The 24587-nt window shown below is 49.3% G+C and overlaps 2 protein-coding genes and 1 long non-coding RNA gene across 4 annotated transcripts in view; 1 reads left to right on the top strand and 2 right to left on the bottom strand.

Moving 5' to 3' along the window:
* The window catches only part of TFR2 (transferrin receptor 2), a 14181-nt gene extending 8638 nt beyond the window's left edge, over nt 1-5543 (bottom strand). Inside the window, exons 1-4 of the mRNA XM_077758572.1 lie at nt 5511-5543; nt 5015-5264; nt 4725-4911; nt 4-129 (exon numbers count right to left, since the gene is read on the bottom strand). Coding sequence (XP_077614698.1) covers nt 4-129; nt 4725-4911; nt 5015-5264; nt 5511-5543 — 596 coding nt within the window. The remainder of the gene's footprint in view (nt 1-3; nt 130-4724; nt 4912-5014; nt 5265-5510) is intronic.
* Nucleotides 5544-6913: 1370 nt separating this feature from the next.
* Nucleotides 6914-14003, top strand: LOC144227056 (uncharacterized). The gene is made up of 3 exons (XR_013333839.1): nt 6914-7003; nt 11508-11598; nt 13930-14003. It is a non-coding gene; the product is annotated as an uncharacterized LOC144227056 (long non-coding RNA).
* ACTL6B (actin like 6B) lies at nt 7111-20414 on the bottom strand. 2 transcript variants are annotated; one of them, XM_077758570.1, is made up of 15 exons: nt 20306-20414; nt 19753-19829; nt 19383-19548; nt 19003-19103; nt 13446-13543; nt 12674-12768; nt 12501-12607; nt 11744-11833; nt 11525-11586; nt 11298-11412; nt 11078-11158; nt 10886-10981; nt 10596-10682; nt 8511-8601; nt 7628-8275 (listed from the first exon to the last, which is right to left on the bottom strand). In XM_077758570.1, exons 1-15 carry the CDS (start codon nt 20328-20330, stop codon nt 8145-8147), a joined length of 1422 nt encoding a protein of 473 aa, XP_077614696.1. In that variant the 5' UTR covers nt 20331-20414; the 3' UTR covers nt 7628-8144. The 2 variants fall into 2 exon arrangements, with proteins under 2 accessions (XP_077614697.1, XP_077614696.1); XM_077758571.1 differs by lacking the exons at nt 7628-8275; nt 8511-8601 and adding an exon at nt 7111-7367.
* Nucleotides 20415-24587: the final 4173 nt, after the last annotated feature.

The raw sequence follows: 24587 nt of genomic DNA, 5'->3' as shown, positions 1-24587 counted from the left end.
TGCAGCCCCACGTAGTGCGTATCCATCCACACGTGGTCCAGCTTTTGGCTCAAAAGCGCCACGCGGATGTCCTGGGCCAGGGCCGCCATGCTGGCCGAGCCAGCCACCCTTTTCCGAAGGCTGGTTTGCCTGAGCGGGAAGAGGTGAGATTGGGGCGTGGAAGAGGAGTTAAGGGACTTCTGGAGGCCTGGAGGGGAGGGAGGGAGGAGGGACTGATGCCAGAGACGTGGGGTCGCCTGGGGGCCTGGGCAGTGAGGCCTCCTAAGTCTCTCCCTGACTCTGCCATTATCATCCATCCCGTCACACCCCCCCCCCTTCCCCCGGGCTGCCACCGAGTGTCTGTAAAGCCTCCTTCCTCCTTAGCTTCTGATGGCTTGCTATCTTGTCCACCATGTCTTAGGTTGTTACTGGCTCAGGCCAAATTCACCAATCTACTGCCCCTCCACACATGCGCATATCCTGGGCTTTACCTCACCTATGAAAAACGCTTTTCTTCCAGGGGGCTTAACTGGGCAGAGGTGGCCCTCCATCTACCCCACCCTCCACCTGAGTCTCACGGAGACATCTTACATTGTGGTTCCTGATGTAACAGTGGGGTCCCTTGTCTTGGAGACCTCACCCTGTCTTCTTCCATAGTCACCACCTAACTAGTGAGACTGTTGTGGCCTGAGCTTCAGGCCAACCTGCTTCACATGCGCCCTCTCCAAAGTGGACAGACTCCTCCCTCCTCAGCATCATCATTGAATACCCTTTACCTTTTGCCTTGGCGGAAACCCAGCTGTCCCTGGAGAGGCCAGGTCTCCTATGGGGCTCTGGTTCTCATACCACCTGTGCTTGGAGCAGAGGCTCCCTGGCTCCACTGTTGCGATTTCTGGCCATTACTCCTCTGGTAAAGGTCTCTTCCTTTGAAGCCTAGACCATCCAGCTCTCCCACTCTCTGTCCCTCTTTCAGCTAATGGGTCACTTGACCGGTTTCATCAAGGACTTTGGCATCTGGCATATCATTTTCCTCTCCACTAAGGAACTCCACAAAGTTTCTGCACTACTTCAAAATCCACATGCAGGGTCACCTTAGTCTCAGCCTCCACCCTCTCAGCTCTCACGAGGACCACTGCACTCCACAGTTGAGGTGGCTTTCTCAGTACCATTCCTTCCCCCACTGCTCCCCCGGTCCCATCCAGGAACTCAAGTTTTGAAATTGTATCCATCAGTGTGTTGTTTGTAAAAATAGATGATGCACACTGTGGATTCCTGTGCATAACCATAAATTAGATGTACACACTGCAATATAGAGACCTTGAAAATACGGTGTTAAGTTAAAAGAAAAGTTTATCAAAATTAAAAACACATTAGAGATTTGCACATATAGGAGGATTAGGAGGAACTTACCTGAGGAACAAGGGGGAGAAGAAGGGGGGAAATGGTGGGGGAAAGGGAGAGAGGCAAACCATGAGAGACTCTTGAATGCTGACAAAAACTGAGGACTGATGGATGTGGGGGGGAGGGGCATGGAGGAGGACACTTGTGGGGATGAGCACTGGGTGTTATGTGGAAACTAATTTGACAATAAACTATTTGTTAAAAAAAAAACACATTAGAGAGAGCTGTATCTGAGTAGTGGGTCTTGGAGTGATTTTTTTTTTTTTTACTTTCCTCTTTATATTTTTCCACATGGCTTAGCTTTAAAAAAATAATGAACATAGAGGATTTTATGCAAACATTAAATGTTTTGAAAAAAATAAATGTTTTTAAAATTCTATATATGCATGTGAAACATTCCATATATGACAAAGCCATGTGTGTATTTAAAGGCACACATCAAACACATCAGATGAGCTGCTTCTGGGTGAGGGAATGAGGAAGGAGTGCTCAGGTTAGGGAGGGAAATCAAACAAGAACAGCCTTTGCTGAGGACACTGAGCTGCTGCCCCAGGAGTATCATAACGCCATTCTTTGCACCAACCTTAAAAACAAAACAAATTCCCTCTACATCTGATTATAATACTCTATTGTTTCAAATTCTTTATTTCTCTCTCTTTCCTCTTAATATAAAATCTAAAGCAGTTTGGGTGGCCATTAAGGCCTTTTATGACCTGAGCCATATCCATCTTGACACCGCAGCTCCCCACCACCACAGGTCAAAATCTAAGTCCTGTGATGTGGCATTCAAGACTTTTCTGGGTTTGTCCTGCCTCCTGTCTGGATACTGGCCCCCTCTGCATTCATTCAGACAGCCACATAGACCATAGTTCACTTCCTCCAGTAGGCCACCATACCTACCCCAGGCCCTTTGCACCTGCTGTTCTCTGACCTGAAATGCTTTACAACCTTCTCTTTGCCTGATGAACAACTCACCCCTCAGGCTTTAGCCCATCACTTCTTCAAGGAAGCCTTCCCTGACCCCCAATCTAAGTCAGATCCCCCTGGTTATAGTCATTACAATGATTCTAGTAACAAATACATAGTCAGGAATGTGATTATTAGTTCCATATTGATTTCTCCCAATAGACTGTAAGCTCCAGACTTTTGTTCTCTGCTCTGTCACCCCCACTTACTTAGCCTAGCACCTGCCACATGGTAGGTGCTCAAAAATATTTGGTGGGCAAATGAATGAATGACCTGATCAGTGTCACTGGCAGTCCAGCCATTCACTTCCCTGGCCACACCCACACTGCTCTTGTCATTACCCAGAATTCCATCTCCAGAATATTTATCCACTGGGGATTTAAACACCAACTGAATGCCAGGCACTGTGCGAAGTGCTGGAGATGTCAAGATAAATAGGAGACTATTTGTCAGATAAATGTTAGAAGTTCCAGTATCCCACTCTCTGACTAGAGCTTTCCAGGTTCCAGCTTGCTCCCTGACCCTCACTATACTTGCTCTTCACCCACATTGAGCACTCCAGATTGTCCAAGCCCTCCAAGCCTCTCTGCAGCTTTCCCTTCCTTCTCCATCCACCCTGGAGTCACATTACTTCATCGCTCACTCCCCCTCACTGCCACCCTCTTGCCTCCCTGCCCTCTGATGGCATCCACAGTGCCACACCTCACCCTGAGACCTGGCAAACTATCCACCTGTTCAGCCTGTACCCAGAGGACCGAGTGTTGCTCAAGAAAATAAGAAACCCTGGGGTGCCTGGGTGGCTCAGTTGGTTTAGATGCCCACCCAACTCTTGATTTCGGTTCAGGTCGTGATCTCACTGTTCGTGGGATTGAGTCCCTAGTCCAGCTCTGTGCTGACAGCCCAGAGCTTGCTTGGGATTCTTTCCCTCTCTCTCTCTCTGCCCCTCCCCTGCTCTCTCTCTTTTTCTCTCAAAATAAATAAACAGTTAAAAATAAATAAAAAGCTATCTGGAGTCTACAGCAAAGTTTATACTCAATAACAAAGTAGTATAAAAACATTCCTATGAAAGTCAGGAAATAGGGGCATCTGGGTGGCTCAGTCAGTTAAGCGTCCGACTTTGGCCCCAGTCATGATCTCCTGGTTTGTGGGTTCGAGCCCCACATCGGGCTCTGTGCTGACAGCCAGCTCAGAGCTTGGAGGCTTTTTCAGATTCTGTGTCTCCCTCTTTCTCTGACCCTCCCCTGCTCACTCTCTCTCTCTCTCTCAGAAATAAATAAAACATTAAAAAAGAAAATAAAAAGGGGCGCCTGGGTGGCTTATTCGGTTAAGCGTCCGACTTTCGCTTAGGCCATGATCTCGCGGTTCGTGGGTTCGAGCCCCGCGTTGGGCTCTGTGCTGACTGCCAGCTCAGAGCCTAGAGCCTATTTCAGAGTCTGTGTCTCCCTCTCTCTCTGACCCTCCCCTGCTCACGCTGTCTGTCTGTCTCTCTCCTAGAAATAAATAAAAATATTAAAAAAAAAAAAAGAAAAGAAAGTCTGGAAATAGACATATCTCCTGTCATTACCTAAGTTCACATCCTCTCTCATGCAATAAGCAATGAAAAAGACATAAAAGGTATAAGCATTGAGAAAGAGGCTACACGGGGCGCCTGGGTGGCTTAGTCNATATTTTTTAAAAGAAAGAAAGAAAAAGAAAGAAAGAAAGAGAGAGGATACACATCTCTCACTAGCTATAGCTTATAAGACTTTCTACTTGGAAAAGCCAGGCGTATCCACTGAAACCTTATTCCTGACCAAAGAGAGAGCCATTGGCTGCTTGACCTCTGAACCTACCTGGGCAGTTCCTTCCTAATAGGGAAAGTAACCTCAGCAAAACAAGAGAAACACTGGTCTGCTTGTGCTGGCTGAGCTTTAGGCCTGCATGATCTGTGTCTCCATGGCATCTCTCACAAATTAGACAGAAAGGGTTTGGTCTATGCTCACAAATGCATTTGCTTGCTCATTTTTGCAGATTCCTTAAAATGTCCCTTCTCAGAGACCCCCCAGAGCTCCCCGCAGCCACAGGTCAAAATCTAAGCCCTGCAACGTGGCATTCCGGACTTTTCTGGGTCTGTCTCACCTCCTGTCTGGATACTGGACCCTCTTGCTCTCACTCAGACAGTTAGCTCCCGCATCTCCCAAGAGTGCTACCCTCAGAGCCAGAGCCCTCTGCAACCCTTTCTCTGGAACTCCCCTCACCCCACCCCACCCCCAGCTCTTGACATCCTTCCCAGGACCACTGAACAGGGAGGCCAGGGAGGCAAGTGGAAAAAGGGGCCCCACACCAGAGTCCTGGGCAAAGAGGGAGGGAGGCTGAGTTCCAGCAAGGCTGATCCTTACCTGATTATGTCCTCCAGGCGCCCCTCCCCCAGGAACTTCAGGAACATGGCCTGGAGGTCGCTCCAGTACAAGGTGCCCTGGTGGGAGTCTGGGCCCGGCTCATAGTTTATGTCCTCGCTGACCACCAACACATCATCCCCGCATGCCTGGCAAGACCCTCGGAAGGCCACATAGCCCAGAAGGAAAGCTGGGGGATGGGAAGATGGAGATGCCCTTTGTGCCCCACTCTTGACTCCGGAAATCTACCCCTAACCCAGGCCCTTCACTGATGCAGAGGGGATGACACTCACCCCCAGTGAAGATCAGCAGGGCTGTCAGGACCAGGTAGGGGGCAGCCCTTCGTCCTGTTGCTGCCCAGAATCCAAGGTTCTGCTTTCCAGCTCTGGAGCCCAGGTCAGGGCCCCTCAGCTCCATGGGGCAGAATTGGATGGGTGGCTCAGCCCCCTCCTCCCCGTCTTCTTCTTCCTCCTCCAGGCGCCACTGCTGGGTGCCCTCCACGCGCTTGTAGATGGTCTGAGAGGGTCGTGGGGACAACCTTTGCTGTGTGGGGCATGGTGGGCATGAGATTGGGGAAGAGGCATGGGGGATGGGGCAGGAGCTGGCAATAACAGTCAGTGACTATGGGGTGCCAGAAGAGGGCAAGGCAGGGGAAAGGGTCCTGAGAGGCAAGCTGGAGGGGAGAGATGGAGGAGGTGCGGAGGGGAGGGGCCGGCCTTGGGGTGTGGGAGGGGGCTGAAGGACCTGTAGAGAAGGCCTAAAGTGTCCCCCAATCCCCCTTGGTCTTACCGTTCTGTGAAGTAGACCCCAAAGCCGCTCCATGCTCGCGCCCCCTCCTGAGCCTTGCTGGCTGTTCCCCCAACAGTGATAAACCGTTTATGGGAGCCCCAAGAGGGCCCCTTATCAGCCCTGGCAGGCAGCCTGAGCCCAGGCCGTTCTTGCCCCCCCACACACACAAAGGGTGGGGGCACAGTCCTGGCCTCAGTCCAGCCTTCCAGATATGAACCCCCGGCCCAGGCCAGAGGACAAGGGGCTGTGCCCTCCCCTTCCAATCCCTCCACAGTCCCACTTCTGCCCCCTTCCTGCAAAACAATCAATTTTTTGACCTTGGGGCAGACTTTGGCCTCCTAGTTCCCGTCAGGGGTGGGGGAAGGGGACCGATGACTGGGGAGGGCAAAGATAAGGATTCCCTTTCCTGCTTCCACCCCTCCCAGTGTCCTTGGGGACCCCTTTCTAAGCTCCCCACCATGAAAACCTCACCCCCTCCGAAGTCATCTGGCTTGCAGCCCCACCAGTGAGTGCCTAGCCAGGCCCCTAACACATTAGGCTTGGCTGGGGTGATCCTAAGCTGAAATTGCCTAAGTGGTGTGACCTGGGGGTTGGTTTGGCCATGTGGATGCCTGTCTCATTGGAATCAGGATGAAAAGTGGGTCTCGGGCTCCTGGTAACTTATGGGGAGAGAGGGGGATGGGTGGGAGCATATGGTCAGGAAGGACCAGTGAGTGCTCCATGTTGGGTTTCTCCTGGATCTGCGGGTTAAGGCCCACCAGGCATTGGTGGAAGGTGTCCTAGTCGAGGCCTGGGCAGAGGTGGGTGATCTTCAACAAGTCATGGCCCTCTCTGGGCACCTGCGTCTCTTTGGTGACTGGAGGACTTGACTTCTACCTCTTTGGGGTCTTGGCACCCCGGGAACACATGACGGGCACAAACTGCTAACTTTTATCCACAATTTCACGCAGCGGGTGCAGGTCCTCAAGCCCTACTGAGGATCCCAAGACAAGTAGCTCTGGAATAGAAGGTCTCAGGGGACTCGTGACGGGGGTCTCCCTTGGGAAACCTCAGCTCCTACCCAAATTGGGAGAGAAGCTCAGAGCTGCTGGGGCGCATCAGGGCCCCAGTCGCCGCCCCATTCTTGCCACCGACAAGAGCCCGGAGAAGGAAGACGCCGCGCGGCTCGGCTCACCTGAGCAGCAGGGCCGCTAGGACGTAGGCACCGCCTCCCACCTGCATGCCCAAAGCCCCGCCCCCCCAGGGCCCGCCCCAGCCCGCCCCCAGGCTGGCCCTCCCCTCGGCCCCAGCCCTGCCGCCGAGCCCAGTCTCCAGCACCCCCTTCCAGCCCCAGCTCGGCGCTTCTCAGGGGGCCTATTGAGAGACTGCTGGATCCTCGCTGCGTGATCCTCCCTGGGTCCCCCTTGAAACCCGAGGCTTCTGCGGCTCCCGGGGGTCTGCCCCCGCCCCCAGGCTTTGCCCCGGCGTCCACCGCGGGATCACCAAGGGCCCTAGTAGGTGTGGGCCTTCCTCCACTCGCTTCCTCCCAGGCCTTTGCCCGCCCCCACCCCCACCCGCAAGGAGACCAAACTTTTTTTTTCTTAAAACATTTTTACTCCTTTCAATCCAGAAACATCACAATCTAAGCAGACGAGAAGGGAGGGGAAGAGACGAGGGCATGGGGGTGGGGGCTTCGTTGTGCGCTTGCGGAGGCCCAGCGGGGAAACCCTCTCCGCGCCTTTTCGCGTCCCCTATCCCACAGCTGCGGGCGGGAGAGTGGGTGTTGAGGGGACGCCCTCAGGGGCACTTCCGCTCCACGCACTGCTTCCCTCCCTCCTCATATTCCTGCTTGGAGATCCACATCTGCTGGAAAGTGCCCTGGGGACGGGGGGAAGACAGAGGCCTTCAAGTCGGCCCTGGAGGGAGGAGGGGACGCGCCACCCCACATTCCACCTGCAGGCCCAGCCCATGGGAAACCTCCCTCTACCCTCCGAGCCCCGCCTCTCACGCCCACATGCCTTCCTCATCCACCTTCCCAAGCCTCCCTGCCCTCCTTCATATTCAGAGGGTGAATACCCCCTCTCATGTCGTTCAATCAGAACATTGATTCATTCATTCAACAAGTATTTATTGCGCACCTGTCTGGCCTGGGCCACGTGCTGTCCTCGAGCTGGGTAGTGGAGCTTACAACCTCAGGCCAGCCAACCTCTCCCCCAATGCCCACACCCCCACATTCCTCCTGCACCTTTCACTCCATCAGACCTTACAAACTTGTCAAGTCTCCTGCATTCCCAAGAACAATCTTTCCAACACCCTCACCCTTCCTGCACCACCTAACTTCTGGCAGGAGTTGTCTTCACCACCCACGCTGAACCAGTCTCCTGCACTGGGCATCCCAGACTGTCCCTTCTCTTTGATGGTTGCTTCACCTCTGCCTAAAAGCTAGTGCCTGTGTCCCTGGTACTGTCCCTGTTTCCTGGACCCACAGAACAAGGCTTCCAGAACCAGCTCCTCTAGTCCTGAAACTTCTGCTCACTCACTAAAACCCCACCCCTCCCCCCAATCTCCAGTTTCCAACGCTCAGCGCTGAGTACTAGAGCCAGATACTCAGCTGTCTTTTGGACACCTCTTTCTGAGTTCCTTGGGACTTCAAACTTAGATGGTCCAAGACTGAGTTCCGCCAGGCCTGGCCCAAACCTGCTTCTGTGGTCTCCCTTCTTCTTCTTCTCCTTCTTCTTCTTCTTCTTCTTCTTCTTCTTCTTCTTCTTCTTCTTCTTCTTCTTCCTCTTTTTAATTTTTAATGTTTATTTTTGAGAGAGAGGCAGACAGGGCACGAGTGGGGAAGGGGCAGAGAGAGAGGGAGACACAGAATCCAAAGTAGGCTCCAGGCTATGAGCTGTCAGCACCGAGCCCTACGCCAGAGCCCTACGTGGGGCTCGAACTCAGAGCTGTGAGATCATGACCTGAGCCAGTGGGACACGTAACCCACGGAGCCACCCAGGTGCCCCTGGTCTTTCTCACCTTCTATACTAGTGCTGTCCAATATAGTGGCTCTTGAGCACTTGTGGATGTTGAGTACATGAAATGTGGCTAGTCTGAACTGAGATGTGCTCTACAGTTGTAAAATACACAACAGAAAACAGAAAGAAAATGTAAAATATCTCATTTTTTATATTGATCACTCATTAGGGATTCCTAGGTGGCTCAGTTGGTTAAGTGTCCAATTCCTGATTTTGGCTCACGTCATGATCTCACAGTTCATGAGTCCCACATCAGGCTCTAAGCTAACAATGTGGAGGCTTCTTGGGATGCTCTCTCACTCTTTCTCTGCCCTTCCTGCAGGTGTGCACTCTCTCTCTCAAAATAAATAAATAAAATTTAAAAAATATTTATCACACCTTGAAATTATAATATTTTGGATATATTGGATTGAATTTTTAAAAATATATATATATTTTTTCTTTTAAGTAGAGGTGCCTTGCTGTTTTTAAGTAATCTCTGTACCCAACGTGAGGGTCAGAATCATAACTCCAAGACCAAGAGTCACATATTCCTTTGACTGAGCCAGCCAGGAGCCCCAAAGTAAGTATAATCTTCTTTTGCTTTTAATTTGAGAGAGAGAGAGCATGTGCAAGTGGGGGAGAGGGGCAGAGGGAGAGAGAGACAGAGTGAGGGAGAATCATAAGCAAGCTCCATGCTCAGCATGGAGCCCAACTCAGGGCTTGATCCCACGACCCCAGGATCATGACCTGAGCCTAAATCAAGAGTCAGAAGCTCAGCCAACTTAGCCACCCAGGCGCCCCAAAGTATATAGTTTAAACTTAATTTCACCTGATTCTTCAGATTCTTTTAAAATATGGCTATTTAGAAATTTTAAAGTGGTATATGTGGCTCACATTACATTCCTGTTGGATATGGCTGCCCAGAACTAGCATCCCGGGCCTTGTCCTGGACTCCTTCTCTCTTCCCTCTTGTATCTGAATGCTGCCCACAGCTGTCAGTTGGACCTGTGATGAGCTGCCACTTCCACAGCCTGATACCCACTCCTCTGTCAAACCCCACTCACAGCGGAGACCACAGCAGCCCTGCTGAAGCCACTCTCCACTCTGCTGCCCTAGTGAGCTTCCTAAACTTGGGTATGACTGCATCTGCCCATTACCTTTGGTCTCACCCACCTCTCCCTATGGCCCTAGCACCTATGGCCCTAGCACCCTCTCTCTCTTTTGCCTCAGGAGTTCTTACTCAGTCTTTCATCTCAACTTCAACGCTCCTCTGAGTCCCTTCATGACCTTTGAACTAGATCCGGTCTTCCCTGGAAGTGACATCCCTGTACTTTGTGGTGACTTCCTGTTTAATGGCCTCAGCCTCTGGACTGTACCTTCTCATGGGGGCAGGGACTAAGCCAGGCACACAGGTAGATATGGCTGACATGTTCCTGGCCCTCAGCTGACCTCACACTATCAGCCTCCTGTATTTCTGACCCTTGTTTCTCTCTACTTGAGGGCTGCCCTTCTTGGGGATGTCCTTCTTGCTCTGTCGTGGCCCTGCTGTCCCCTCTATGTGGCTGACGCCCATGAGACGAAGTTTGCGTCTCCAGCTCCCTGTCTTGCCTGTGCCCAGCGACAGGTCCAGACAGAACTCGCCACCTCCTGCCCCAGAAACAGCCTGCCTGTCTCCTTCTCCAGCTGCCTCTTGCTCACCACCGTATCCTCACTGCTACTTGCTCTGTGACTCCAGGACCATAAGAAGGAAACTCTGCAGGGTCCCCTCGTGTCCAGCTCACATCCTGATCTCCAGAGCTTCATGCCTGACACAGTCTTCCCAAACATGCCTGTGACTGTTGCATTGCTTCCTTGCCCCAAACCTCTGTGTCTCCCTTTTGCTAAGAATAGTGGGTGCCCCACCCACAATCTCAACCCCAACCAATCTCTCCAGCTTCCTGTCCTTCTGCTCCCTGATTTGTCCTGATGGAGCGTTCACTGACTGCTCTTTCTCAAAAATAAATGTTTGTTGAATGAATGAATGAGAAGGCAGGCAAGGGGATGGAGCTGTCTGGATCTGCCCCTTTCCCACAGTCAGTGCTAGGCCAAGCCCCTTCCCTCTCACCAGTGAGGCCAAGATGGAGCCCCCAATCCAGGGGCTGAACTTGCGCTCCATGGTGCTGTTGCTGGCGATGAGCTTCAGTCGCATGCTCTGGGGGGAAAGAGGTGCTGGGGGAAGCAGACACCTGGGTTCTGGGAAGGGACAGGACTGGAAGTGGGGAAGACTAGGAAGCCACAGGGGGGATGTCTGCTCTGGTGGCCAGAACACTTGATGTTGGGGAAAGAGGAAGGACTAGGTCCTAAAGAGCCAAGCCAGGACTGGAGTCCAGGGCCCTGGCCGAGGTGGGCTCCTACCGGTGGGGTCTTCTGGGAAAGCTCTCGATTGAGCCTGTCAGTGAAGCCCTGGAGCAGTGTGTTTCCGCCGGTGACAATGACACTGCCATACAAACCCTGAGAGCAGAAAGGAGTGAACCTTCAGGGAACAGCCCCTCCCCGTCTCCCTACTGCTCCTGGGCCCCTTTGCCCAGACACAGGCTTGGGCCTCACCGGGCGAATGTCGATGTCACACATGCCAATGCTGGTGGTCACCACGTGGCCCACACCTAGCATGGTGTTCCCCGACAGGCCCTGCCGAGAAAGGTGATCTAGGTTTCGAGCCTTGGCCCCCTCTCCCCAGACCCCAGCAGTCCTTCCCAGCCTCCCCTACATGCCCACATCCAGGGAATCCAATCAGCACCCCCGCCCAGTACCCTCCACCTAGCCCAACCTTGACATTGGAGGGATCAAACAGGCCCTCAGGGATGCGGAGCCTCTCAGCACCATAGTCTGTGTTGTAGCCATTGGGCATCTCATAGTGCACTGTGGGCATTTGTGCAGCCACCCTGCCCAGGAAAGAGAGAGACTCTGGCTAGGGGTGCTCACAAAGGACCAGAGGTCCCCCAAGAGTCCCAGCCCTGTCTTCTTTCCCACCCTCCAGCGGGGAACGCCACTCACTGCTCATCGTAGGGAGAGTCTGAGACCTGCAGCACAGAGGCCTGGAAGTCCTGGATCACCTCCTGAGGACCCAGGTAGGTGGTGAGGGCCTGGTCTCCCTCCTCAGCACCCCCAAGCCCCCCAACCTGCAGGGCCTCTCTGTCCCTCCCCCTCTACTCATGGCAGGGGACTAGGAGCTGGGAAGGGGCCGGGGCTATTTCGGGGGGACTCTCTCCTTACATTGCACATGTAGTTATGCCAGGACTTGGAAACCTGGGGTAGCTTCTCCTTCTTCTTCCAATTTGGAGGGGCACCTTCCCGTACAGGTTCCTGCGGGCACAAAGCCTGTGAGCGCCCTTCCGCACGCCACACCTGCCCAGCCCACCTGACCACACCTGTGCTCCTGCACCGACTAGGCATTGGGTTCTTTCCTCTGTTGCCCAGAAAAGGCAGCAGAAGAGAGAGAACAGGGAGAGCCTGTTCCCATTTCTGCCACTCATGCAGCAGGTACAGCTGATCTGAAAGTCCCCAGTCAGAGGAAGCTGAGGACATGGGAAATATAGTAGGAGATCAGAACCTTAAGGGGCTTTTTCCTGAGCCATGTTCCTTGTGGGGGTCCAGGATGGACCCTTGCATGCAGTGTCTCACTTAACACAGTAGCCCTATATAGTGTTAATCCACTTTGCAGGGGAAGAGACTAAGGTTCGGGAAGCTTCAGTCTCCTGCTGTAGGGTCACACAGCTCTTACATGGCAGAGGCACACCTTGAACCTGAATCTTCCGATCTACCACACTGACCCTCCTACATCCTCCTCCCAGCTGGCTGTATGACCTTGGCCACGTCCTTCAGCATTCCTGAATCTCTGATGCCTTGATTATAACTTGAGGAGCTTGACCCAATGTCCTCTGGGGGCCCTGCTGCACCCCTCTCTGATATCAGGTGGGTCAGTAGGTCAGCAGTCCTAGGGTAAGTGCCCAAGACTCCCCAGAGATCCCACCTTGGCTGCAATCATGTAAGGTGGGATGATGTCAATGGCCATTTCCTGGAAGAGCTCCCGGCACTGCATGGAGATGAAGTCTCCTGCCAGAGGTGACTTGACAATGCCTGGAAAGGGAGGAGGCATCAGGGTCTGGTCCCCCAAGACACCCCTGAGCCCTGCCGAGGCCCCACCTTGCTGTAGGACGTAGCCGTCATGCACTGGGATGGCCGTGGTGTGGGTGGCCCCACTGTCCAGCACCAGACCCGTCGAACGTCCATTTGCAAAGCTAGCATGGGATGGGTAAGTCAAAGACACAGCGGCAGCAAGTGTGGGGGCTGGGACTCAGGTCTGGCCTGGTCACCCTCTGCTCTCCTGGTTCAGCCCATTCACAATCTGCAAATCTCTCATTCTAATTTATGACCCATCAGTGGAGGAAGGCCCCTGAGACCCCTGTCACTTCTTCCCTGTCTGAATCACAACTTCTTCCTATTTTTCTTCCTTCTGAGCTCCCAGTCTCACTTGAGTCTTGGTTCAGTGTTCTATTGGCTCCTTGAAATGAGGGGCCATATTGCTCCAGTGCCTAGCACAGGAGTCAATGCAAGGCAGATCCTTAAAAAAAAAAAAAATGATGATTGGCTATCTGGGGAGGAAGCTCCTCACTGTTATATCCCTCCCTGTTCTCTCCAGTCCCAGCCTCTGCTGTCTGCTTGGCCCAACTGTGTCTGTTTGTCTGTCTCTCTGTTCAGCTTGATCCAAGGAATAGGAAAGAGCCACTGATCTGGCCACCCCAGGGTCAAAGGTACTTAGGTCACAGGGGACCCTCTGCACTAATGGGGTGAAGGGTGGGCGTCTGCCCATCCAGGACACTGATCTCCACAGAGTCAGGTCCAGCCTCCAGTTTAGCATACCATGAACCCCACCCTGACCCTCCACCCAGCCAGAGCAGCTCAGCCCAGAGGATACGCGGTGAGCACAGCCGTCTTGCATAAGAAGAAGGCAGGAATGTTGTACTGCTCGAACATCAGCTCTGTCAGCTTCTCCCGCTTGGCCCGTGTGTTCCACTGGGGAGAAAGAACAGGAGGGGAGGATTCAAAAAGGGAGAGGCACAGACCCATGTATGCTCCCTGCCCCCCCCCCCAACTTGAGCTGGGGACAGAGTTAAGGGCTCTTGACCCACATAGACCTTTAGAATGTGAGAACTATTAAGAATTTTTTTAGAACTATGAAGAATCTTAAAGATCACATTCCAAACTCAGCTGAAGAAAACAAAACTCAGAGAGAGAGAGTGACTTGCCCAAGATCACACAAAAAGCTCTGGGTAGAGCTTGGTAGAGTCATAGTCTCTTGACTTCTGGCCCAGTGTTCTTTATTTTATTTATGTGTTTGTTTGTTTGTTTACTTATTTGTGTATTCATTCATTCATTCATTCATTCATTCATTCATGTAGGCTCCACACTCATGACCCTGAGATCAAGACCTGAGCTGAAATCAAGAGTTGGATGCTTAATCGACTGAATTACCCAGGTACCCCTCAGTGTTTTTTTCTTGTACAATATATACTTCAGGCTTCTTTCAGCCTCCAATTTATCTTTATTTCCCATTTTAACCATCTCAGAGGCAAAAGCTGGGATGAGGATTTCTGGGTAAAAATTGTGGATTAAATACAAATATCTAGTTTTATTCTCTTCCAAGATCCCAGCATAAATATAATAAAGGGGCAATTTAAAAAGACATAAACCCATGGCACCTGGCTGGCTCAGTCAGTAGAGCATGCAACTCTTAATCTTGGAGTCATGAGTTCAAGCCTCACACTGGGCATAGAGATTCCTTAAGAAAAAAAAAAAAAAAGACATAAACCCACAAAAGCCAACCAGCACATGAGAAGATGCTCAACATTGTTAGCCATTAGGGAAATGCAAATCAAAAGCACAAAAGTGGTATCAAAAAGATACTACTTCATACCCACTAGTGTGTTGATAATAATCAAGGGGGAAATAAAGGTATAGAGAAACTGAAACCCTTGTACATTGCTAGTGGGAAAATAAAATGGTTCAGCCACTGTGGGGAGCAATCAGTAGTTTCTCAAAAAGTTAAACATAAAATTACCATATGACCCAGCAATTCCACTCCTAGTTATATATCCAAGACCTGAAACAGGTACTCACATAAATCCATATACACAACTGTTCATAGCAGTACTATCCACAATAGCCACAGATGGAAAGTCCCCAAAAGTCCATGAATGGAGAAATTGAAAAAACAAATTGTGGTATATCCATACAACGAAATATTACTCCACCATGATATAGAATAAAGTACTGACACATGCTATGACATGGATGAATCTTGAAAATATTATACTAAGTGAAAGAATATAGACACAAGAAGTCACATGCTGTATGGTTCCACTTACAAGAAAGATCTGGAATAGATCTAATCAAAGAGATGAAAGCAGACTGATGGTTACCAAGGGCAGGGAGAGTAGGAAGAAACCAGTTAATGAAAGTGGACTTTCTTGTGGGGTGATGAAAATGTTGGGGAACTAGATAGAGATGATGGCTACACAACATTGTGAATGTATTAAATGCCACCAAACTGTTAACATTAGAAAGTTAATTTTATGTTATGTGAATTTTAGCTCAAAAAAGAGACAGAGGGAGAATCTTGAGACAGACACCCTCAAGGGTTGGGAATAATAAGGAAGGAGGAAACAGTAACACATTTTTGAAGAGTGGAAATCAGATAATTGAGTGGTAATGAGTCAAGAACACTGACTCTTAAGCAGGTAATGGAAAAAGCCAGGAATGGGCTGTGTCAAACTGCAGACTTCTCATAGTGTTCAAGAATTTGTAGTTTCAGGTATCTTTGGCAGTTAAGGTTAAGGGAAAGCTTAAAAGAAAGAAAGAGAGAGGGAGAGAGAAAAGAAAAGAGGAAAAGAAAAGAAGAAAGAAAGAAAGAAAGAGAGAGAGAGAGAAAAAGATTGTGTTTAAAGCCATTCAGGTAATAGCTCCCTAAACACTCTCCCCAGTTAAAGAAAGAAAGAAAGAAAGAAAGAAAGAAAGAAAGAAAGAAAGAAAGAAAGAAAGAAAGAAAGAAAGGAAGGAAGGAAGGAAGAAAGAAAGAAAGGAAGGAAGGAAGGAAGGAAAGGAAAGGAAAGGAAAGGAAAGGAAAGGAAAGGAAAGGAAAGGAAAGGAGAGGAAAGGAAAGGAGAGGAAAGGAAAAAAGAAAGAAAGAAAGAAGGAAAGAGAAAGAGAAAAAGATTGTGTTTAAAGTCATTCAGGTAATAGCTCCCTAAACTCTCTCCCCAGTTTCACTCATGTCACTGAGCTATTTATTACCCATCCTAGCCTCTGCAGAAGACTGGAAGTTTATTCTCTAGACAGAGTAAAACTGAGGTTCTCTGGACTGGTGGGACACTTGACACAGTTGGGAGTGAAGACCCTATACTTAAGACAGGAGTATTAAGTGATTCCATGCATATTAAATGCTGAAGACCTCAGCCCTTTTCCCTCACTCCCAGATAGGGGGTGGCCAGGCCTGTCTGTAGGGTACAAGCTTTCCCCATGGGTTATAGCAGAAATCTATAGATGCCAATTATCAGAGGCTGCCTAACAAATGTCCCTGGCAAGTCATCCTATAGCAACATCCTCAATCACCACAGTCAATGAGTCCCCCACCCCTCACAGCTTCCAGTCAGTATTTTAGCCCACCACTTGCAAACATAAGCAGACAACCAAGGATTTGCAGAAATCTGAGAAAAGCCTCTGAAATGAGGCAGAAATCCCCCAGAAAGAGGGTGAGGAGGGGGCAGCTGGGTGGCTCAGTCAGTTAAGTGTCTGACTCTTGGTTTTGGCTCAGGACATGATCTCATGGTTCGAGGGTTGGAGCCCCTTGTTGGGTTTCTCTGTCTCCCTCTCTCTTTTCCCCTCCCTTGCTCTTGCCCGCAACTCATGCACTCTCTCTCTCTCTCAAAAATAAATATAAATAAATAAAAATAAAGGGCAGAGAAAAAAAGCAATTTGGAAGAACAGAGATTATGCAGGGAAACGAAAACTTCCAAAAACAGAAACAAAACTAATGATATCTTGAGTGAGGTAACATATTTCACCTATTAAGAAATAATTGGATGTCCTAAAAAGTAACATTCATGGAACAAAAAACCTCTTTTGAAAAGTAAAAATACAGGAGCAGAAATGAAAAACTCAATAGAAGGGTAGAAAAGTAAAGTTGAGGGAAATTTCCTCTTGGAAGTTAGAGGGAGAGGTGGCTTAGTTGGTTAAGCATCTGACTTTGGCTCAGTCAAGATATTGCAGTTTGTGGGCTCGAGCCTGCATTGGGCTCTGTGCTGACTTCTCAGAGCCTGGCATCAGCTTCGGATTCTGTATCTCCCTCTCTCTCTCTGCCCCTCCCTAACTTGTGCTCTGTCTCTCTGTCTCAAAAATAAATTTTAAAAAAAGTTAAAAAAATAAGTTAGAGGGAAAGATGAAAGGGAGAAAAACATAAGAAAAAAGGTAAGAAAATTAGAGGATGAAGTCAGGAGGTGCAAAATCCAAATATTTTCCTAAAGAAAGACAGAATATAGAAATAAATCAGTCATCAAATAAGTAACTAAAATTACTTAATTGAATAATTATTGAACTATTTTTTCACTGAATTGAAAGACATAGGTTTTCAGATTGAAGAGACATAATGAGTATCTAGAGCAATGGATGAAAATAAACCAATATAATATTGACAAATTATAGAACACTAAGAACAAAGTGAAAATTCTATAAACTTTCACAAAAGAAGGCATTACATCAAAAGACCAGGAATTAGACATCTCTGCCTTCTTTATTTTTATTTTTTTAATGTTTATTTTTTTGAGAGACAGAGCGCAAGTGGGGGAGGGGCAGAGAGAGTAGGAGACACAGAATCTGAAGCAGGCTGCAGGCTCCAGGCTCTGAGCTTTCAGTATAGAGTCTGATGAGGAGCTTGAATCTATTAACCGTGAGATCATGACCTGAGCCGAAGTCGGACAGTTAACTGGTTAACCAACTGAGCCACCTAGGCACCCCACCTGTACCTTCTTGATGGCAACAGTAGATGCTGGAAGACAATGTAGAAGTACCTTCAAGATTCTGAAGAAAAATTATTTCCAATCTGGAATGTTATACCTAGCTAAGCTATCAATCCAAGGTCAGGCATGCAAGGTCTTACAATTTTTACTTCTCGTGACTTTTCTAAGGCAGTTACTGGAGGATATGCTCCAGGGAAAATAAGGGAGTAAATCAAGAAAAGGAGTGATGAGATACAAGAAACAGGACTTCTAACACAGGAGAGAGGTGAAAGGAGGCTCTAAGATGATGGTGAAGGGGGGTGTCAGGATGATAGCTATGTTCTCTATGTAGAAGGCAACACTGGGGTTTTGGAGAGATTTCTTGAGGAAGATAAAAATTGATAGAATACCTAAAGAAATTAATGTTTTGAGAAAGGATATAGTAACATAAGCAGATGAGTAATAAGCAGATTAATAATTTAGGGTCTTATTATTAAGTATATAGAAAACTAAGTCAAATAAAAACCAGCACAATTTTTAGCTTTAGGGAAAACAGCTGTGCAAGGAAAGGAAAAGTGATCAAAGTTTATTGCTCAGCTCAGACCTGATTAGCATATATAAACAAGAGTGTAAATACTGAATAATGATTTTTATTTTTTAAGTAGATTTCTTTTTTTAAATGTTTTATTTATTTCTGAGAGAGAGAGAGAGAGAGTGTGTGTGTGAGTAGTGGAGGGTCAGAGAGAGAGGGAGACACAGAATCTGAAACAGCCTCCAGGTTCTGAGCTAGCTGTCAGCACAGAGCCCGATGCAGGGCTCAAACCCATGAACCATGAGATCATGACCTGACCCGAAGTCGGACACTTAACCGACTGAGCCACCCAGGTGCCCTGGAATAATGATTTTTAAAAATCTAAAATACAACTGTATTTATATGAAGGTGTGTGGTGTGGTCTGGAGGAGGAAAGAGACCTCAATGTTTAGTTTCTGTGGTGGGAAATCAATGCCTAAAACTAAAAAATCTGCAAGCAGCATTTTGAATGTGATATTAGAGATATGGAAGAATGTGACCAAAAAATGGCTAAAATAAAAGCAGTTGTCTCTGGAAAAGGGGAATGAAAGGAAGATGATATGAAGGCAATTTTTTCCTTAACATGTTTCATAAAGGACATTGATAATGTGCATATATAACATAGACAAAAACATTTTAAGTTAAAAAGTCAAACAAGGACTTTGGTGGTGGAAACAGCAGGGATAGGCTGAATGGGCAAAGGAGTGGATAGAACAGGAAAAGAGAGGGGGATGGAGACTAAACCAGGGAGGAAAGAAAGTGCTTTTGAAGATGGTGATGGTGGAGTCGGAAGCACAGTCTGAAAAGTTAAGTGGAGTGATAGATGGTTTGGGGAGGGGTGGGAGACACGAATGGCAGAAAGGATGTAGGGATTCCCTAGGGCTGGACTAGGGGCAGGATGAGGCACTTACCGGGGCCTCAGACATGAGTACTGGGTGCAGGTTTGGCTCAGACTTGACGTGTTTACTGTAGGTGTGATCCAGGATGGCACGGAAGCACTCCCAGTCCTCAACTGGGGCCAGGAGACCAGCAGGGAGAGATGAGGGTGGGCCAGTAGGGGTCCAGGGACAGGAGGCAAAGGAAGGAGGGAAGCCAAGTGCAGGGGATGAGAAGTGAGATCAGTTTCAGCAGAAATCCCCCCTTCCTAAGAATCTGCTGGCCTCCTGGGCTGGAAACCAGGCAGCTGTGGGAAGCTGCAAGGTAGACTCTGTGGTTGTGGGGTGATGTGCCCCCGGTTGTGGTATGTGGGCTTCGGGTCTGTGTTGGGAGACAGGGGGTGGGGGATCCTTACTCATGCCATTCTTGAGGGGTGACATGACCTCCGCTCCATCCCGAGGCACATGCAGGGCGTTGGTGTCGATGTGGAAGATCTTCCCTTTCTTCTCTTTCTCCCCCTCCAACTCCAGCCCGCCCCCCTCCTCCGCGGCCAGCAGCCCCACCGTGGTGGGGAAGTCAGCCTGGAGGGGGGCATGGGCAGGAAGAGGGATCAACCTCTTGCTCCTGTTCAGGCCCATGGCAAGGCCCTCAGCCCGCCCCTGGGTTTACTCCCACATTCCCGCTCTGCAGAGCTTCTCTCTGTGTTGTGAGAACCCTGGGTCACTGGGAAGTCTGGAGGGGAGTCCGGAGTCCCTAGGACTTGGGAATGGGGCTGGAAGGCTCACCTTGGGGCAGTCCTCCCCAGCGTACCCAGCGCGGACTGAGAAGGAGCCAATGTCAAAGACCAGCGCCCCCACCTCATCTGTGCGGGGAGACAGGTGTGTGAGGGGCCTCTCCCAAACTCTCTCTCCCTGGATAGCTCTGAGAGGAGGTCAGGACAGAGCCACAGTCTCGCCACCTTCAACGCTGGCCGCTGGCCGGGCTAGGTGGGAGCTCGGCCTGGAGTCCGGGTGCTGGGAGTGGGGATCAAACCTCCAGAATCCCTTCTTGCCCAGTGGTCTTATTCAGGCCACTCTCCTTGCCGGGAAAGAAAGGGCCGGGAGGGCCGGGAGGAGGTGAGTTGAATGGTGGAAAGAGTGAGCCCAGTGCGCGCGAGCGACTGACCTGGGAGGACCAAAGGTAGGAGTGGCGCAGGACCCAAACCCAGGGCTGGACCCATTCCAGTGCCGAGGTGACAGGCCTTGGGATGCCCAGAGCTTAGGTCGCGCGCGTTCGGGGTGCAGGGCTGCAGGCGAGGCCGCGACAGGCTAGGGAGCCTGAAGCCCCAGGCTAGCTCACCTCCGCCGTAGACGCCCCCGCTCATAATGTCCTCTCAGCGCTGCTCACGGCCCGTGGGCGGCGGCGGGATCAGCACCGAGGTAGCCGGACAGCTCCCGGGATCCCGGGCGGGGCGGGGCGCGCAGTGGCCAATCAGGAGGCCTGATCCCCCGCCCCCAACGACGACGCGGATAGGCTGAAAGGCGAGACAATAACCTGACCGAGGGCCGCTGCTTTAAAGGGGCAGACACCAAAACTTTAAAATTGTGGGTGGATACCAAAGACTTTTGTGACTGACCCTAAGGGATAGCCAGGTAGAGAGCTGGCATACCAAAGAGATGGAAACCTTTTCCATCTGGAGATCAGGATGCCCCAGGATGACTGATGGGGCCCCTGCTTCCTTACCTTTTAAAATGGGTTCCAGGGGGGCACCTGGGTGGTTCAGTCCGTTAAGCGTCCAGCTTGGGCTCAGGTCATGATCCCATGGCTCGTGGGTTTGAGCCCCGCATCGGGCTCTGTGCTGACAGCTAGCTCAGAGCCTGGAGCCTGTTTCAGATTCTGTACCTCCCTCTCTCTCTAACCCTCCCCTGTTCATGCTGCCTCTCTCTCTCTCTCTCTCTCTCTCTCTCTCTCTCTCTCAGAAATAAATAAAAAACATTAAAACATTTTTAAAAAATAAAATAAAATGGGGTCGAGGAGTGGGTGCCCTAGTACTGGAGAGTCGTCCATTATCAAGCTGCTGAGCAAGGTTCTGCTATAGCCAAGTCTGAATGAAATCGCCTAGTGAAGGAGGGAAAGGAAGAAGGAAAGAGGTACAGGAGGGGGTGTGTCTCCATCTTCTTCCGTTTCCTTCCCACCCTTGTCTTTCTAATGGCCTCTCTTTTCCTCTCCCAGGCACCTGGGCCCTATACATACACATGTGTACCTTGTTCACACATGGGTGCTCAGCTAACCCATCTTTAGCTTCCTTTCCCCATCTATCTCTCCCCAGCTGTTCTGGCCTGACACCACCTCCACAACAGTTTTAAAAACAAAGGTGAGGGAGCTGCTCCTACAGCCTGGCTTAGGACTGCTCCTACAGCCTGACTTATGTGAGTATGTGTGTAGATGTCTGCCTGTATGTATGTGCTTAGCGTGTGGGGATGTGTGTGCATATGTGCATGTGAATACATGTGTGCTAAAGGCACTTCCACCTACTTGCTGGGGGGTGGGGGAAAGCATTAAGACCATGGATGGCACAGGAAGAGGGCGTTGTGTGACAGCCAAAGCCCCTGAAGTTTCTCTGCTCACCAGATGCCCACTCTGGAAGAGACTCTACCTGTCCCCAGCCAAAGGATAGATGGTTTAAGGTGGTTCATTGATTACCTACAGACAACAGGGGCACTTCACATGCCCAAGGTCAGTTGGAAGCCTAATTTTTCAGACTGGAGACATCCAGGCCTAAATGCAAGAGGTGAGCCATAGGTGAGAGAGCTAACTCAGTGCTGGGAAATTGAAATATTCCTGAGTGAGTTATCATTGGCCTCTATAAATTGAGACCTAGGTGAATTGGATGAGCCCCCTTGATCTCTTAGCGCCTGCATGCTTCATCTTACAAAATTATTATTGTTATTGTTAATGTTATTATTGGTGACATGAGGATTACAGGGTCCCTGGAACAGAAAGTGATTCTATTCGTGGTCTGCACCCCTCCTTTTGTTGACATTTAATGATGTAGCCTCACTTCCCCTGTAAATTCACCTTGTCAGTTCCCATCACCTCCCCTCCCCCCCACCTCCGTTGGGATCTCAGATTCAGAGACTGCCTCAAGTCAGGAGAAACCTTACTAATCTTAGATCCAGCCTCTGGATTTTACAGGGGTTTCCACAGATGAAGGCAGGACCCTGTCTTGCTTCACAGAGCCCACTGGGGCAGAGCCAGGACTAGAACTCACATCTCATATCAGCCAGTTGATAGATGACCTTATTTCATAACACTTCTGTATCCTGGTTCAAGCTTCACTGTCCCCATCTATAGGACTGCTGATGGTAAGGACTCAATCTGGTGCCAGAATCAAGTGCCTGGCTAAGAGCTGGGCACACAGGACTAGTCAGTAAACACAGATCCTAAGAATGTTCTTGGGGAGTTTTTGAAGTTTAGTAAAGCTCATTATTCCTAAGTTGGAAATCTGTAGTATTGTAATGAGAAGTGAATTTTCCTCTCATAGTTGGTAGAAAAACTATAGCTAGCTGATTACACATCTGGACTTGATTTACCTCCCAGTCAACTGTGGCCAATTTTCATTTGTCATTATATTGTATTATGATTGTATTGTATTATGTAAGTGGTTAAGGTAAAAGGTTATTACTATATTTCACTGTCTATTCATTGATTCAACCAACATCTTTGTGCAAGGCATGGGAATACTGAAATGCATAAGCTATATCATTGCTCTAGAGTTTTGATGTAGTGGGGAGCTCAGACATGCATGTAAGTAGGGTGAGATGGGGACCCAGAGGAGGGAGCAGCTGCCTATCTCTGAGAGTTCAGGGAGGCTCCTAGAAGTGAAGTTTGAGCTGAATTGTGAAGGATGAATAGGGGTTCACTGGTGAACAAAGTGGGAAAGGTCTTCCACACAGAGACTGGCATGTGAGAAGTTCTAGAGACATGAACATTTGTGACCTATGTGGAGTTAGGAGCTCAGTCTTGAAGGACGGTTGCATATGAGCTGCTGGCAGAGAACAGAGTTAGAGAGAAATAAGACTGGAAAAGTAGTAAAAGACCAACTCGTTCATGCCTAAACTCTATCTTTATTTAGCAAACACAAAACATCTGTTTTAAGTGTTTTAAAACAACTGTTACTAAGTGCTTTACAGATGTTAAGTAATTTAGTCCTCATAATGACCTGATTATTATCCCCATTTTGTAGGAAAAACAGGCATGGAGAGATGAATTGACTTGCCCAAGCTGGTAAATGACAGAGCTGAGATTTGAACTGTGACATGTGAGAAGTATTGATCCTGGGGAAAATGTTGCTATCCTATTAATTTCACAGATGTTCTCGAGGTGTTATAGACACCAGGAATAAAATGGTTCATATTAACTTGATATGAGTCTCCTAGGGTTTAATATCTATCCTGGGAGATGGAGGGTTAAATAATGAATTCAACAAAGTCATCTGGAGGTTCACACATTCTAGGCCCACAGTCAGGTCGGCCAAACACCTGGTAATGATGTCAAAAGTAGTAGGGCCAGCACCCTCAGACCCCATACCTTGGACATGATTTGGCATCTAGTGAGGGTCTGTTCCTTGTTTGGTGAGCTCTCCCCCAGTCCTCTGCCAGATAAATCAAGTGTCTTGGCTTCACAGGGAGCCCCTGCCTAGTGCAGGTGGCAGGTGCCCAGAAATAAACAGTCCAGTAAAGGCTGCAATAAGAATGGAGCCAGCATTGCAGTGGGGCACAGACAACAGTGTGGTCAGAGAGGCAAGATTCAAAATAAGCCTGAGAAAATAAACTAGATTTCCCCAGCTGACAAGGAAGTAGAATTGAAGATGGGGTGAAAGGCATTCTGAGAGGGGACAAGACCTAGCCCTGTGTGTCATGCAAAGAAGTCTGGGCCTTCTCGTGGAACTGATAGGGGACTACTGCATGGTTTTGAACAGCAAAGTTATATGATCTAATTTGCATTTTAGAAAGATATGTCTGGCAGCTATTTGGTAGATGAATAGAGAGGAACTGTCCTAGAGGACAGGATATAGCCAAGAACCAGGGTAATGGCATTTGCCATACAATAGAAGGGATGGATTTAAGCAATATACAAGAGGTAGCATTGACAAGATGTATCCACCAGTGACATAGATTGCTAACCATCTTCTTTCTTTATTAATAATATTTTAGCTGCAGACATGATGAAAGACTAAATTTCCCAGCCTTCCTTGCAACTGGCCAACCTCTGTGCAGAAGTTAGTGTTGTCCTTAAACAGGACAAGCACAAGTTCTTTCCACCTTATCCCCCTTCCTGATGAAATTCAGGTCTGATTGTGGAAGCTGCTAGGAGATGCCCCTACAGTCCTGGAGAATCTGTTTTGTTTTGTTTTTTTAAATGTTTTTAAAAATTTATTTCTGAGGGGCGCCTGGGTGGCTTAGTCAGTTAAGCGTCCGACTTTCACTTAGGTCATGATCTCACGGTTCGTGGGTTCGAGCCCCGCGTTGGGCTCTGTGCTGACTGCCAGCTCAGAGCCTAGAGCCTGTTTCAGAGTCTGTATCTCCCTCTCTCTGACCCTCCCCTGCTCACGCTGTCTCTCTCTCTCTCTCTCTCTCTC

Source organism: Crocuta crocuta, unplaced genomic scaffold (genome assembly GCF_008692635.1).
Source record: "Crocuta crocuta isolate KB4526 unplaced genomic scaffold, BGI_CrCroc_1.0 scaffold273, whole genome shotgun sequence".
Classification (NCBI taxonomy): Eukaryota; Metazoa; Chordata; class Mammalia; order Carnivora; family Hyaenidae; genus Crocuta; species Crocuta crocuta.
Note: the sequence above shows the minus strand (reverse complement) of the source record. Positions and strands in the feature narration are given on the sequence as shown.